At 39.9% G+C, this 17,021-nt stretch overlaps 3 protein-coding genes across 3 annotated transcripts; 2 read left to right on the top strand and 1 right to left on the bottom strand.

Moving 5' to 3' along the window:
- Positions 1-98: 98 nt before the first annotated feature.
- On the bottom strand, positions 99-3,340 carry atp5po (ATP synthase peripheral stalk subunit OSCP). The gene is made up of 7 exons (XM_074674279.1): positions 3,185-3,340; positions 2,854-2,904; positions 2,631-2,741; positions 2,282-2,411; positions 758-870; positions 510-596; positions 99-342 (listed from the first exon to the last, which is right to left on the bottom strand). Exons 1-7 carry the CDS (start codon positions 3,209-3,211, stop codon positions 232-234), a joined length of 630 nt encoding a protein of 209 aa, XP_074530380.1. The 5' UTR covers positions 3,212-3,340; the 3' UTR covers positions 99-231.
- A 1,615-nt stretch (positions 3,341-4,955) lies between these two features.
- LOC141793311 (serine/threonine-protein phosphatase 2A catalytic subunit alpha isoform-like) lies at positions 4,956-7,735 on the top strand. The gene is made up of 7 exons (XM_074673878.1): positions 4,956-5,246; positions 5,735-5,944; positions 6,054-6,227; positions 6,321-6,410; positions 6,738-6,899; positions 6,999-7,117; positions 7,254-7,735. The coding sequence occupies exons 1-7, from the start codon at positions 5,145-5,147 to the stop codon at positions 7,324-7,326; spliced, it is 930 nt and encodes a 309-aa protein (XP_074529979.1). The 5' UTR covers positions 4,956-5,144; the 3' UTR covers positions 7,327-7,735.
- Positions 7,736-8,814: 1,079 nt separating this feature from the next.
- On the top strand, positions 8,815-15,064 carry sfxn1 (sideroflexin 1). Its single transcript, XM_074673877.1, has 11 exons — positions 8,815-8,946; positions 10,610-10,779; positions 10,874-11,044; positions 12,209-12,307; positions 12,415-12,490; positions 12,816-12,901; positions 13,072-13,199; positions 13,282-13,331; positions 13,587-13,636; positions 14,157-14,204; positions 14,831-15,064. Exons 2-11 carry the CDS (start codon positions 10,616-10,618, stop codon positions 14,925-14,927), a joined length of 969 nt encoding a protein of 322 aa, XP_074529978.1. The 5' UTR covers positions 8,815-8,946; positions 10,610-10,615; the 3' UTR covers positions 14,928-15,064.
- The last annotated feature ends 1,957 nt before the right edge of the window (positions 15,065-17,021 follow it).

Here is a 17,021-nt window from a genome sequence, read left to right as displayed (position 1 = left end):
CTAATTCTGACAAATAACGAATTTGTGTAAAGCTTTTTCTTTCTTTCTTTTTTGCCAAAAAAAAACAAAAACAAAACATGAATGACAAAACCAGGCAATATTTTTGTTCTTTTTATTAACATCCATATGAACTTAAGCACAGACACTGGAGCAACTGCAGTGCTAGAGCAGGTAGCAATATACATTTATCCTCATCCCCAATGGACGTCTCCAAGTTTAAGTCCACAGGACTTAAGTTTCCTTGATGAGCTTAGTCAGCTTCTGAATCTTTGTTTTGGTGGACATGTCCACATACTTGTCTCCGATACTGACAATCATGCCACCCAGGATTGCAGGATCCGACTGAGGGGTGTAATAGTTGAAGTGACAAATGAGAGAAAATTATTTCATTACTTTTTTGGTAAAATCAGTCACACTTGCAGATTAACAGTCACAGTAACAAAAATGTATGATTATGAATAAATATTATTTCTGATAAGCCTTCTCTGGGAAATGCATTGAAACTGTACCTTTGTCTCCAGCTTGATAGTTTCACCCTTCTGAAGGAAGCCATTGAGAGCAACTTTCAGCTCAGCAAGATTAGCTGGATCCAAAGGCTAGAATGCATAAGTGCATCTGTTGGTTAGTCTAACGATCCACTTAAAGCAAAATAGTACAATTATACAACCATGGTTAATAAAAGCTAACCAGAATTATATACATTTGATGAACATGGATGTGCAGAGACAAAATGAGGGCACCTCCAATAATTTCATACCTGAGCTGTAGTGACGGAGCAGATGACCTCTCCACGGTGTGCGCTCATCATTTTACCGAAAGCAGAGATGACATCTCCAGTCAAGGTGAGACGACCATTATCAGCCAAAACATCTGTCAAATAAAAACAAGATAGGTTGCAGAAAGCCGACCCTCTTTTTGTTTCGATTTTTTTGCTTAGTTTTATTTTTTTCAGTGCAAAACCTCATGATGGTACTACAGACAGTCGGAAAGTATAAGACAGTGTAAAGAATTCATATTACTGTACGTATGGTTTGCGTTTTCAGCCGAATATTTCTGCTGAAGCATATGACAACTTTGAAAATTACAAGTATAACAGCAAACATTAATTTATAACACCGTTGATGTCATGCAGCATATTCTGTGCTGCAGTAATGCTACTATTGAAAAGACATTATTAGCAACAAAACGCTTATCAAACGCTCATCCTGTGCAGGGTAGGGGATGGCTGGAGCCTATCCCAGCTGTCACTGGGCGAGAGGTGGAGTACACCCTGGACTGGTCACCAGTCAATCACAGGGCTGACAGTGACAGACAACCTTTCACGCACACACTCACACCTAGGGACAATCTATAGTGTTCAATTAACCTGATAAGCATGTTTTTGGACTGTGGGAGGAAGCCAGAGGACCTGGAGAGAACCCACGCATGCGCGGGAAGAACATGCAAACTCCACACGGTAAGGCCCACCTGCCAAGCTGGGAATCAGTGACCAGTGACCAGTGACCAGCTTCTGCAGCCCTGACCGTTGCACCACCATGAAGTCCCATTTGAAAACATGTTTCTTATAATCTAAATTATCTGCTAATGCTTAAGAACTTAAAAGTTGCATAGTTTTCATGGAGATAAATATTTTTACCACATTTTTCTTTAGTCGAAAATGCAAATTAACAGCATAATCCTAAGTAAATAATAGTCGTTTACATGTCTTCTCTTTCTGTGACCTCCAAAGGTCCCTTCAAAGGTCAGAGTAACCCAAGAAATGACAGTAAATAATAATGACAATAAACAATGTATTTCCCTACTTGATCTTTGTTTTCACTTAGCAAGACAGAATGAGCTAGTGTGTAAACCAACACTGATTTAATCTTTCAGTTAGTACAAAGAAATTCAAGGGGACAAAGCTTTGTGTCCTGGTACCACATCACATGACAGTAGCCCAGACAGTCTTAACAGTAGAATACATGCTTTTGGTTTCTATAAGCTGCCTTTAGAAACAAAATGCCAAGTAATAGCATGTAAATTACTTATTTATTTACAACTTTGAGCACAACACCCCCAGTGTAACTATTGCATAATGCTGGTTGTGTATGATCATTTGCAGAGAAGTAAAAGTACTGATAATTAACAAGTTTGTTTATGCTACTTCCAGCTACCCAAACGTATTTATAACCTCTGGTGTTGTGTCAGAATATTATACTTATGGATCTTATTAAACTATTATCTTTAAGATGCACAGATAAAACTCACTGAAGAAACGGCTCATTATTCAGTTATCACTTACTGATGAGGTTGATGGTGATGGGTGAAAGTTTAGCCTTTGCCAGTGCATCTCCAAAAGTCTTCTGCTTGATGCTGCGCTTTACATGTGGATTCATCACAATGCTGGAAAGCTTGGGATCCTTGATCAAACTCTATGGAAAAAAAAAATAACAACAAGGTGCCTGATGATACACTTTGCTTGCACTTATCATCATTATGAAGTCAAAACAGTTCAGACAAGTAGTACATTTGATAAACATATTATTAGCTAAAACCAACATAAATTATTCATATTCGTTTAATGAGGGTGAGTTGGGATGAAAACTTTAGGGGCACCAGTTGAGCGTTGCATCTAGCTTCCTTTGACTTACAGAGACTTTGCCCAGCTCCTGCTCCACTTGGTCCAGTTTGCTCTGCTTACTGGCAGCTGAGAACAGAGCAGTGGCATAGCGGCCTTCCACTCCATATACCTGAATGGGGGGCTAGAAAACAATATGCAGAGATTTATTAACCAAGCTTCAGGGTCACAATATCCCCCCCAGTATCTGCAACGTCAAACGACCGGTCTAGTTTCACGCAAGAACGTAGTTTTACCTTAATCAGTTTCGCTGCGGGTCTGACCACAGACGAGCTGAAGTGACGGACCTGAAAAACAGAAAATGCATGATCTCAGCACATGAGAAGCTGAACCAAACAAGCGTACTTTTGGCACGCTGTGTACCATTTACGTTAAAGACAGTTAGCCTGTAGGCTAACGTTAGCAGTCATTCAAGTGCAACGTCTCGTGTGATTATTTTGGACTTTCTGTAATACCCCGTGATCCCCAGAAAGAATGCAAAACTTCATACATGTTCATTAAATATAAAAATATGTCCGAACTATCTAAGAATGGTGAAATAAAAACAAAAATCATTGAATGTCTTACCTGCTGTCCTAGCATGTGTGCTGCCATTTTCTCCTACAGCTGTCCAGAGTAGAACAAACGACTGCGCATGTGCGTTTGAGAGGAAGACGTCTGGCGATGGGTAATGAAGTCTTTTAGCCTGGCGCAATCTGACCTCCCTGTACAGTCTTTTGAATGGCGTGCAAGGAGGATATTAAACGGACAGGCCAGCTGCTAACACGTTGGGCGTCCCATTTCCTTTGCGGCAGAGTTCCACGTTAACCAAATTTTACTACAAAAAGCCATTATGAGGCCAATTAATGCAAAAATTAAGGGCACTGTGTGCTTTTTCATTTACTAAAAGCCTATCTCCTCCTTTCACAAAGTGAATGCACGACAGCTTCTGTTTTACGTGCAGTATTGATATTTCCCTTCATACCCCCATTAGTCCACATACTAAGTAAATCGTCCTGTGAGCGTGGATAGTTTGCTGGTGTTTTGATGCGTTCCCGACTGTTCCTGGTTATGTCCAGTAGAGGGCAGGAGTTGAGGTTTGTTTGGTTTTCCTTTACGTCTGTCAGAAAGCTATATTGCTTACAGTACTCACAGTCTGGTCATACTGGCAATGCACCTCCAGGGGTTAAACAGGTGCTTTTCTTCTGTTTCTGTTTGTAAATGTATCATGATGGAGTTTTTCAATGTAGACCTGCTCTTCACTTGCCTTCCCTTGATAACTTTAGTTTTAATAAAACATTTTTTGAAAGAATTAAAAAATCTAAGTAATTTACAGCTATTTTGCGATTATATGTGGAAAAAAGACAGATTATAATGCTTATTTAAGAAATCAGTCAACATCAAAGGGGCGCGGCTGACAGCAAAAAACAACTGAAATTCTGTCTTTGCTAATGAGTGATCATCCTGAATTAATGCTTTTAAGTCAAAGAGGGGGCTGAGGAGGCTTCTTCAGCAAATAGCTAAGTGGTGTATTGTGAAGATACGTCTCAGAACATTTCACCATTAGCTGGATTTTTTAAAGTCATTTAATAAACCAACTGCAATTGAAAGTTTTTGTTTTTTTTTTAATCTTTATTTATCTATTTATTTATTTATTTTACCAATATCTATGCAAAATTTAGAAGGCCCTCACGGTTTTTTTTTTTCCAAATCTTCAATGACCGACTGTTAGTAATTTGTTTTTGAAATTTTAATTGTTTTATTTTTAATTGTTATTATTATTGTGATTGTTGTGAATACCTTCATTCATTAGCTTAAGGTCCTTTAATCGAGAAAAAATAAATATCCGTGTTCAGTAATAAGTTATGATAATAGTTCAAAGTACAATACTTAATTTATTTCAAACATGTTTTTATCTTGATGTTGCACCAAGACAATAAACCATGTATTTATTGTATGAGAAATAAGTCATTTTCTTTACTCTTAATATTCGTTATTCTGACTAAAGGGGTCGATGTTTTTTCATCATAGTTGCAGAATAGACTTGCATTTTACACATTTTAAAGACACAGAATCTAGGAAACGCAAAGTATGAACGAGAAAACCTTTGTATTTTTAAACACAACGATAGACGTGTCTCTATAATTATTTTTGAGCTGCCTGGTAGCTGTGATATGAAAATGATTTATTGCTTCACTTAGTTTCAGATGGGTTATTCTGGTTGAATTTGAAATTTTATTGAGATAGCTCAGTTCACAGCTGTGATCTTTGGCGCTTTAAAAGTAGGAGCACATCAAGTGAGGGGCACACTTCAACATTTTTATCTCCAACAAACTCAACAAAAATCAACGCATGGCAGTTGACGCATTCGTTTTTGCGTAGTGCACACAAGTGCGCGCGTGCACACAACATATCCACATACGCAGCGAATGACCAGGGCGCGTGGTAGGACGTAGCGTAGCCGGGCCATCAAAACGAACAAAATAGCGAGAGGTGCTCCCGACGATTTTCAAAGCTGTTCGGCTCTTTAGCTGACGGCAAATCAGGCATGGACGACAAGTCATTTACCAAGGAGTTGGACGGATGGATTGAACAACTGAATGAGTGCAAACAGCTAACGGAGAATCAGGTTAAAGTCCTGTGTGAGAAGGTAAGGGTTGCGCAGGAAGGCAGCGCAGCTATCAGTCATTAGCTTGCTTGACTGTTAGCAGACCGTTAGCTGTAACATCCTCTGGTCTTTTTCGAGCTGATTGCCTGGACTGTTGTCAGTTAATGCATGTGCCCTGGCGATGGAGCGCACCATTTGCCTGTAGCTTCATCATGCGGCTCAATTTTTCGGGGAAAAGACTGGCCAAGAAGATGGAGGGGCATGCCTGCGAAAAATGTTTTCCCTAGCTACGCCCACTCTTGTTGCCTCTTTAGTGGAGTGCACTGGCACCACCACAGTAAACTATAAATATTATTAACTAATAATAGTTTTTCTCAGCCTGGAATGGGGTGACTGTTCAGTTCAGTCAAAGGCTTTGATGCGAGTGTGTCACAACCTCACAAAAACAAAATAAACATGGCCACTGTTTGTGCCTACACTACACCATGCTCTGTAACCTATTTTCATTCATCACTTTCATCCTTTTTAAGGCTAAGGAGATCTTGACAAAGGAGTCCAATGTGCAAGAGGTGAGATGTCCAGTAACAGTCTGCGGAGATGTCCATGGTCAGTTCCATGACCTCATGGAGCTGTTTAAGATTGGGGGGAAGTCTCCAGACACTAACTACCTCTTCATGGGAGACTATGTTGACAGAGGCTATTATTCCGTGGAGACAGTTACTCTGCTGGTCTCTCTTAAGGTAACAGAAAAGGCTCACCTCTTATTCTAGAATAACAGATTCCCTACAACTTTTGCTTTAAAGTTGGGGAAATTATAATGTTTATTTTTTATGACATTTTTGTTTGTAGGTACGGTTTCGTGAACGTATCACAATCCTCAGAGGGAACCATGAGAGCAGACAGATCACTCAGGTGTACGGCTTTTACGATGAGTGCTTAAGGAAATATGGCAATGCCAATGTTTGGAAGTACTTCACGGATCTGTTTGACTATCTGCCCCTTACGGCACTAGTAGACAACCAGGTACATTTATGTGTATTAAGGTGTGTTCATGTGATGTCAAGCATAGAAAAGTGACTCCTTCAGTTATATTTTCTTTTTTTTATTTTCTGAAAGATTTTCTGCCTCCACGGAGGATTGTCCCCTTCAATAGACACACTGGAACACATCAGAGCGCTGGATCGCCTGCAAGAGGTTCCTCATGAGGTAAATACTGTGAACTTGAGGCTACCGTGAGGGTCTTCCTGGAGTTTTCATTACTCTGAAATTTGCTGTAATTATGAGTTAATTTTGAAATATTTATGTTTTGGAGTGTGATTGTGCATTTAACGTAAGTTGTGCTCCAACAGTGCGGTTTACAGACAGCTGAGATATATTGTATAAAACATGCATACCCACCAAATAGCCTAGTTCAGTTCACTGGATTTGCTGAAGTGAACCTTGAAATAAATTTTCCATTAATAATTTTACTTCTACATGTTCGATGAATTTTGTATTACATATACTCTCTACATTTCTCCCCGCACATTTCAGGGACCAATGTGTGACTTGTTGTGGTCAGACCCCGATGATCGTGGTGGCTGGGGTATCTCACCCCGTGGTGCTGGTTACACCTTCGGGCAGGACATTTCAGAGACCTTTAACCACGCAAATGGCCTAACTTTGGTTTCAAGAGCCCACCAGCTGGTCATGGAGGTACTTTCACTTTTTGAGGTTTCTAGAATTGTTCTATTTTTATTGGGGACATTGTAATGAATGGATTTTAGGTTTAATGTTGATATTCTCTTTATCCAGGGTTATAATTGGTGCCATGACCGTAATGTTGTGACGATCTTCAGTGCACCAAACTATTGTTATCGCTGTGGAAACCAAGCAGCAATCATGGAACTTGATGACACATTGAAATATTCTTTGTAAGTTAAAAAGTTAAATATTTAACATCAGTATATCTATTTTTCACATGGATATTTCTGACTTTTTGAAGTAAATTTAAATCTCAGGATGTGTCAGTGTGATGGTGTGTTAAATCCTCCCTTTCACCTTATTCAGCCTACAGTTCGACCCTGCACCCCGCAGAGGAGAGCCACATGTGACGCGGCGTACACCGGACTATTTCCTGTAAATATCTGGTGAGGAAGGCAAAAGAGGCCAAACCTTAAAAAGTCATTCATCACCCTGTGGACCAAAATATGTGTGCCATAATCACAATGAAATGGAAACTCACATTCAGCTATAGATCACCCAACTTTCAACTTTCTCCTCTCTGTGCATGATGTTTTTATTACTATAATTGATTGCTTCTATGAACAGTACGTCACATTTTCTGCTGGTTTGTGAGGAAACACGAATGAACTAACTCTGAGAAAAACAGATAAATATAAGTAACGTTTCTGTTTGGGTGATGATGACCAGAGTGCGTTTCCTTGTACAGTATCTGTCTGCATCTTTCACTTGGCATGGCCTCAAAACAAAGGTTGCAGTAATTAAACGTGAACTGTTTTCTTTTTGTAAATAATCGCAACCGCTTATTTTGTGCATTGAGATAGGAATAGAGTTCTGGAAATGAATTTGTTCTATTTGCACTTTTGTATTTAATTTTTATCACACAGCACTGATGGACTTTTTTCCTTTTTATACCCTATAGTGTAAGTAACTCTCTCTCTCTGCTCTGCTGTCTTATGGGAGTAAATGTAGTTCATTAAAGTGGCAATATTGGTACGCAGATGACATCAGATGTGAAAATGATTATAACTTGCTTTTTTCAGTCAAAGCTACCCAAAATAAAGACAAGTTGCATCTTCATTTATTATCCTACAGGTATGGGTTGTGGCATTTTGTCCCCGCCTGGTCAGCCACCACCAGGGGGAAAAACATGCTTTAAAATAATAGTTACCAAAACAAAAATTACCTAAGAGTAAACATGGTGAAAATCAGGCAATTTGGATTTTCTTTTCTTTCCTTCTTCATTATTTCTCCCTATGCTAGCATTTATCATACATTTAAAACCTTAAAGCACCATGCTGTGGAAGGGACTCATTTTGTATTGTCATTGTTTTAATATTTATCAAATACATTTTTATATTTATTTTGCATGCACGAAAGAGTGCTTCTCTTATTATTAAGCGGTACTTATTTCAAGTGCTGCTCATAGTGCCCAGACAGGTGCGCGCGTCTGTGTGTGTGTGTGTGTGTGTGTGTGTGTGTGTGTGTGTGTGTGTGTGTGTGTGTGTGTGTGTGTGTGTGTGTGTGTGTGTGTGTGTGTGTGTGTTCGTGTGTGTGAGTGAGTGAGAGAGAGTGAGTGAGTGTAAATCCAAAGTTTTACCAGTTATTAATCATTAACTGCCTTTGAATAAAGTTGACGAAAATGTTGAAGCACTAACGGATGTAAAGCTCAGTAAACTGTTAAAAATAAAAGCCTCATGTTAAACTCGGCGTAAAATAAAACACAATATGTCACCTCTGATGTTTACCCAGCTTTATTTATTTTGGTTTTTGGTTTGTTTGATGAGAAATATTGATGAAACTACTGATGGAGCTCCTTTTGAATGTTTTTTTCTTTGTATTTTAAGCCGCGCTCTTTTCTAGTGGTGAATGCAGCTTTGGAGCAGGGCTTTTATTTTGTCGCCCAGGTTCCGGACACTGGGGGATGAACCTCTGTGCGCTCTGACGCCGATGCATGTATAATTAGCTGGCTGCAGCCTTTTAGGGACACCTCTTGCAGTCCGCTGGAGCCCACAGCGCAGTAAGTAACCAGGCCATTTTTCAAACGTATCAGTAAGACGTCGACATTGTAGAGAGCAGCGTGCACCTTGTGTCTGAGCTCCGTGTCATTACACGGGTTTGCAGCCTGAGCAGCCCGCTGGATGTGTGGATGTGGCAGGCTGATACTAGTTGAATCTGGAGCGCACAGCTGGACAATTATCGAGCTGGACAGATGCTGTGCTTAATTGGTCGTATTTACCTTCTTGACATTTATTTTTCATTGTTTGATCAATGTAAAACGGCTTTGTGCAGATTGTAACAATACCCCCAGTTACAGTCCAGATTTGACTGGTCTACGGCGGGCTGAACAATTAACCGTATCCAGTCAGAGAGCATGTTTACCCTGCGACCACGGACAGAGAACTGAATTTCTCTGTGTAAAAGATGCCGGGTGTGAGAAATTATGGCTGAAATGGTGTTATTGGATGCTGGAGGAAGTTTTTCAATAATCCATACATTGTTTTGCAAGAAGATGTTGTGAATTGCATGTTAATGTGTAGCCACGCAGGCCGCCTTTGATTGGCTGAGAGTGAGGGCAGAAGCAGTTGAGGGTTTGTAGATCAAAGGCCATGTTAGTCCAAAGTTCAGGCCTCACAAATAACCTTTAGCACTAATGAAGCATAGGCCATATTAGGGCTATTAACAACAGGATGTGCCAGTTTACCACTTTCCAAAGCATGCATTGAATCAGTGTTTCGTTGGACAACTCAGAGATGAGTGTCTTGTTATCTCGTGAGGACCCTGTGGGGTCTAATTTAATTTAAAGGGACAGCACATTCCCTGCACTCCAGCAAATACAAGAGAATCCTCTGTATCCCTGTCAATCCAGCAGCCATCTTTGGTGCAATTTCAGGTGGAGTTTCATCATGCTGCTGCATCCCTGCACTGAGTGCTGCACTAAGAGGTCACCCAGCAGTTGATCTGCAACATAAAACAAAGAGTTAAAAACCAGACCAGACTGGGCTACAGGGAAACACACACACAGGGGATGTTTGTGATTGTGCTGTTTTTCACTGCAGGCCGCTCTTATCTGGATTTTGGACTGTGAAATCATAAATGCAAACATTTTATTTGAATACTCACATGTGGTTGGAAAAGCCATAATATTGAATAACTTCTTATGCCCAGCTAACCTTGATGCAGTGTGTTTTAGCATTACAAACTCAATACTTTGTTCACAGCTATTTACAGACTCATGCAGTAGGCTTTGTCACTTCCAGAGTGCTGCTTGCAGGCATAGTTTGGGGGTTGGTTGCTCCCATTATAGGGCTCTGCAATTTAGTGCTTCACAACCCTTGTGTCAGGTCAGCCATCACCATGGTAACAATATGCTGAATAAGCACCGTGGCAATCCAGACAGGGGCTTTTATTTTCACAAGTCCTCCTACACTGACTTGTGTCTGCAAAGGAAATAAGAAGTGGAGGTCTGGGAGCTGGAGCTGTGCCCTGTAAACCTGCAACTGTATCACTCAGTCACAGCCCAATGTGGCTCTGTTATCCCACATGATTAACCCTGACATATTACAGTGTGACAGTGTTTGTGCTGTATTTCAGTATGTTTGTCTCAGATTAGCATGGGTCTTTAATAAGATATTTGTTTAATTTTTGATCATCAAATCACTCTAACACCTTCCTTTCCACAGATAAATATGGCAGCAGAGCTCTCCACTTCCATAAACATCAAAGAGCCCCGGTGGGACCAAAGCACATTCATTGGTCGGGCTAAACATTTCTTCACTGTCACAGACCCCAGGAACATCCTCCTCTCCAACGACCAGCTAGCTCATGCACACAAAGTCATCACTGACTACAGGTAACTGAAGGTGCAGACACACAACTGGCTTTAATAACAAAGTTGTAAATTCAAAGATAAGTTAGTCCTAACAGAAACCTTTACTGTGTCTCAGACAGGGTATAGTGTCTCCAGGATTGACTGAGGATGAACTGTGGCGGGCCAAGTATATATTTGACTCAGCTTTCCATCCCGACACCGGGGAGAAGATGATCCTGATCGGTCGCATGTCGGCGCAGGTTCCAATGAACATGACCATCACAGGATGCATGATGACGTTTTACAAGTAAAAACACAAAGGATTTTACTGTCACACTGCACGTTTAACACTCAAGTTAATAGTCACTGAGTTTCAGCAGACATGACAGGGGTTATTAGTGCAGAAATGAAAAGGAAAGTGACTGGTTTCTGCTCTGTTTCCTTCCCACCTCAGTCACACTTCTGAACAAACAACCTGCGCAGTTTGGTGTGAATATTTTTTCACCTTATTCTTCAGTTCTCTACATTTTCAGTAGTTCATCCTGCGATAGCTTGTGTTTAGTGGGTATTTAACTGTATTTTAGTATTAACACTGCCATTTCTTTATTGTAAGAGATATGTGATAACTGAGAAAAGATTGGTGGGTTGCTGTAGTTAACCTCCACTTTCATTTGATCCCTGTGATTCAATTTTTCTAATTTTTATTTCATTAATTCTATTTGTTAAAGTTAAATGTGAATTTTCCACATAGATGTTGAGCATCTGATTTTGAGATTGTATTGTTACTTCATCATATCAGCTACGTTTTTAGTGTTGTTCCTTTTCTATTTCTGCTATTAGAGACACAAGTCATGGGGTGCAGATGGCCTAGCGGTTTAGATCGCACCCCATGAGGTTCACCCTCGAGCAGGTGGCCCGGGTTTGAATCCAACTTGTGGCCTGTTCCCTGCGTCTCATTCCCTGCTCTCTCCCTGTTTCCTGCTCTATCCACTGTCCTCTCTTATCTGAATGAAGGCATGATAAGCCCTGAAAAATAACTTTAAAAAAGAAACACAAGTCAAACATGTTTTCAAACAAAAGGATATGTGACATTTGTTTGTAAGATGTGTTAAAAATTGTAATAACAGCTGGTGGGAATCAATATAGCTGCTTTACTTCTTGAGGTCTCTCATTTGTCACCGAAACACAACAGTGCCAAACTAAGAATCACCTCTGATATCACTCCAATGTTACCAAAGCGTTAAATGATCTACTACGTATTTTCTGATATATGAGCATTTCTGCAACTTCACACATCCTTACTAGAGAAAAATACATATGTATATATCAAAAAAAAATATTTGCCCTTACAATCCCTAACTTTGATGTTTCAAACTGTATGATAATCTATTGTTTGCTTTATTGAGTACATTTCTATCCCCTGTGGTCTTTCAGCACTGTGCTAATAACTCCTCTGTACTTGATCTTGTAGGACAACTCCAGCTGTGTTGCTCTGGCAATGGATCAATCAGTCTTTCAACGCAATAGTGAACTACACCAACCGGAGCGGCGATGCTCCGATCACAGTCAGGTAAGAGACAGAAGTTTTGCAGTGTTAACAGCTCATATTAACCCTTAAAGTGCATCATTTTTGTGTGTGTTTTTGCTTGAAGTGACTGGTGACTCTTCTGTTTGCAGTCAGCTTGGCACAGCATATGTGTCTGCCACCACAGGGGCAGTTGCCACCGCTTTAGGACTAAATGCACTAACAAAGGTATCAGTTCATCTAACCCCATCCTACATCACATTTTAATGTATCCACCTCGGCTGTATGGGTGTGCTGACGTGAAGTAAGCTGGGCACAAATAGTCTCTTTGTCATGAGGGTGGTGTGTTATTTACAGGGTTGTGCTCTGTTTTCAGGATGTTGTCATTCCAGCTTTAACACATAGAGAAAATCCTGCATGCACAACAACTCAGCTATAAGCAGAGACCTCAGACTTGCACTTGTCTGAAGGTTTATAATTTGTGTTCTCTGACGACACAGCAGTGCAATCTTATTTTCCTCCCTTCTTTTATGCCACCTCTCTCCTGCTGTAGCACATCTCTCCTCTGATTGGACGATTTGTTCCATTTGCTGCTGTAGCTGCTGCTAACTGTATCAACATCCCTCTGATGAGACAAAGGTAAGCAATCATTTTGGATTATGTTGACAACATGTACGCTTTAACACAACGCTATAACCTTAGACAACAACATAAATGGTTACAAGGCCTGTTTAAACACGTTTAAAGTCTATCCCTCTTTATAGATGTCTTGAAAGGTTTGATAATTTAGTTTTTCTTCTTGCCTCCAGAGAACTTCAACACGGCATCCCAGTAACAGATGAGAACGACAACAGGTTAGGAGAGTCGACGAAAGCTGCACAGCAGGCTATCTCTCAGGTCGTGGTCTCCAGAATCCTCATGGCTTCTCCAGGAATGGGTATGCGTATCTTTATGTAGTCTTGAAGCATTGTTTGAGTATTCCAGTGATTTTAGTTGAACATGTTTTATTTCTTTTCCAGCCATCCCCCCATTCTTAATGAACCATTTGGAGAAGAAGGCCTTTCTGAAGGTATGCATGTTAAATGGCTACACAAAACACTCTGCAGAGGGCTTCAGGAACCTCCTCATTCTTGATTTTTATCAAGTACCACAAAGGTTAAAATGGCTCGAGCTTCACTTCTCAGAATGTGTCACAATCCAGTTTTCTTTTAGTAATCGCACATTACAGGAGAGAAAGGCGCCACAGACATGAGGCCGCCCCACTGAGGGGATTCAGCTCTGCTTTTGTGTGTCTCTCATTCGTGTTTCTGCCTGGTCTTTTCAGAAGTTCCCATGGATGAGTGCACCTATTCAAGTCAGCCTGGTGGGATTCTGGTGAGTCGTCACAGATGCTTCACCTGATAAGCAGCCATGTGAAATTCCTTTGAAATTTCAGCCTAATTACTGACAGCAAGAATACTTTTCTGAGGAATAAGACTCGCTGAGATTGGAATATTGTCCATCTCAGAATGATCTGATGACTAGCTCTGTGACACATTATCTGAGTTAAATCTACAGTAAATTGCTAAAAGCAGTCAGGAGAAGATCTTGATACAGTTCTGACAAAATGAGACAGTTTGGGCTTTTCTGTCTCACAACCCTCTCAAAGCGCTCCTGATGTTCTGTTCTATCTCCCGTGACCCCAGAAAGACCAATGAAAATCATGTGAAACATTCCTTTGGTTCAGCTTAATGATATGAGACACACACACACAGACACACACACACTCACACACAGTTGAAACAACTAGCGTCTTGTGGCTGTACAATTGTATTTACCCTGGCTTATCCGCTGTATCTGTGTGAGCTCTGGGTTGTTTGCCTGTTTGTTAAATAGATTATTGTTTCTTTTTCAGCCTGGTGTTTGCCACTCCACTATGCTGTGCATTGTTTCCTCAGAAGAGGTGAGTCAAACATTCAAGCTTTCCTCAGAAATTAGCCAAATGTGTAGCAGAGTGTATGGGGCCTCTTTCACTAACAGTGGAGACTCACAAACATGTGCTTAAACTGTGCATACGAATGTTTGAAGCACAAATCTGGGATTCATCAATACATTCTTACACTGTGCACAAAAATTGAACTTCCTCAGATCATGCATACCTACAAATGATGATGACCAACTTTCTCAGAAAATGTAAACACAAACTCTTTTAATTAAAGGCATGACATGATAAAACTACTTTCATTAAGAGAGAAAAGGCTAGGTCAAATGCTTAGTTTACGATTAAAATATGACAATGTACATTTTAAAATGTCACATTTTGATGACACGCCTGTCAATTTTGAATTATTTTGATTCACCAATCTACACAAGGGAGTCAGAACAAAATTGGCTGGTACGCACATGTCACTAATCCGACTGTGATTTTGCGTACGCACTTATTTTATACGTAGAGTAAAAACAATTCTTCTCATTTGAGGCCCATGAAGAGTGTGTATGATCCTTCAGTCATGAAAGTTGCATAATACGCCTGCCGCGTATATGTTTGACCTAATAACTCCTGTACACCCCCACCCCTGCCCGCTACAGCTCTATGTCAGTCAGCCGCTTGGAGCCAGAGCTGCAAGAGAAGATCAGAGCCAACCACCCGGGGGTGGAGAGAGTCTACTTCAACAAAGGGCTATGAGTGTGCAGGCCCCTCATCCAAACACTGCCATAACACAGCTGCAGGCTCAGTCCTTTCTCTCTCTACCAGCCCTCCTCATTCAATGTGCCAAAGTTAAGTTTGTGTCACCTCATTTTCACTGTTCGGATCGATATCTGAGGACTCTCCCTCTCACTCACTCTGTTCTGTTGTGAAATGTTTGCTTTTGTCAATCTGATTCTTGATTTTAATGTAACTGCTTGGGAAGATGTCCTCTGACTGGCCCAGAGGAAAAATAATGCTATCGAGACAGATACAGCTCTTAGGTCCTTGTTAAGTTTTTCAAGTGGACTTCTTTTTCAGTGCAGTATTTTTTCAGTCGATGACTTGTTGGTTGCGAGGTGTCTGCCAAACTGTTTTCATACTTGCTGTGTTAAATTAGCTGACAGGTTATTTCCCATGAACTTTTTACCGATTATGATCTCCATTGATTTTAAAAGACCTCTGCAGCTAATGCATTTACCAAATCAGTACAAACAAAATAGGTTCAGAACAGCCTATGTCTGACAGTATTATTTTAATGAGAAACATTTACATAAACTGACTTAGAAGTAATTCAGTTTGCCAAATAAGAAACTCTAAGCCAGCCTCGAAGCTTCTCCGTGTATGATCATAAACTGGGAAATTAATCTCAAGGGACCCGTCCTGTAAAATGTGATGCTTGGTGTTGGCAGTCACTGATGGACCAACACGGTGCTATTGATGTCTTAATAATCAGTGTTTAACATATTTATTCTGCTTGCAAAACATGCATGAACAAACCACTCCTCATATGCGCATCATAAGATTTATCAAATAATTTATAAATTGAAATTTTACTGTTTATTTAATCACAGTGGGATCCAAATGATGAGTCAAATGTTATTTATCATCATTTCAGAAACAAACTGGTTCTAATGAACTGAATCTAGTAAATAATTTTGAGTAGTTATGAATAATTACAATTGATTGCAGTAGTTTACTGCTCAGACTCAATACGACAGCCATGCCTTCCACAGACTTGTAAGGTAGTGACCTTCAGCATCATGGGAAGTTTATTTCCAAAGGACAACATGTCAGATTTCAGCAGCCACTTTATTGTGTTATGGTTGTTTTTAAAGTATTATTGTGCATTTATAAACACTTGAAGACTGTTTAATATTAATTCAGTGTTTGGGTGAAAAGCAGGGATGATATACAGACAGATCTGACTCACACACACAAGTTTCCATTTTGAAATTTGCCATTTTAAGTAAAACCTCTTTGGTGGATTCCTCATGAATAACTTATTTTTAGTCGCCGCAACAGAAAACAGGAATATTTTCACCTCAGCTGCTGAATTTTAATGAAATTACAACTTAAGGTGTAGTTAACAGCCTCTTCACAGTTTCACTTTGGTTATTACCTGCAGTTACATCACAGCTCTCTCCTGCTGAGCTGATAAAGCGGCTGCAGTCTGATGTTGTAACTTTTGTTCCACAGTATTCAATATGTAGATAACAATGTGTGTCTGATATGTTGGTTGTACGCAGCTGGTGTAAACTGTGGACTTAATACCTGAAGGCAGCCGTGTTGTTCTGCTGGTGTGAATTTAATGTGTGAAAACCTACTCGAGAGACAGCAACGTGCATGATTTATTATTTGACATTTTAAAATCAGGGATAACAAAGGAAAAAATGGACTCAAAGATGCAAAGATCCCTAAAATTTAAAATGAAGTCTTTGACCCACTTTTCCTTAGTCTGAATTTTTAAAAGTGATTTTTAGAATAAATATTTAAATTGTTTGATCTAATTAACACAGATGTTTTAATTTCAGGTTTAAAGACCTCTTTAATGCTTGTGCACACTGAATTATTTTCATTGCATCTTTTTGCTCATGATGGTGTGTAATGTCTGTGTTAAATGTTTAATATACTGTAAATCTATTTGCATTTATTGCTGTATAAGTAACTTTATTTCAGATTGTCAGTGTTTTCAGAGAGATGTCGGAGCTGTTCCCCAGCCTGTTTGAAGTAAAGTTTGTTATTCTATTGTCAAAGGTAAAATGAATGTAGCATTTTACAGTCACCGCTGTTTGCAGTGTTTTTAGTCCAGAA

This window comes from Halichoeres trimaculatus, unplaced genomic scaffold, assembly GCF_033239565.1.
Source record: "Halichoeres trimaculatus isolate MK-OKI-2021-1 unplaced genomic scaffold, fHalTri1.1 fHalTri1_scaffold_7, whole genome shotgun sequence".
Taxonomy (NCBI): Eukaryota; Metazoa; Chordata; class Actinopteri; order Labriformes; family Labridae; genus Halichoeres; species Halichoeres trimaculatus.
Note: the sequence above shows the minus strand (reverse complement) of the source record. Positions and strands in the feature narration are given on the sequence as shown.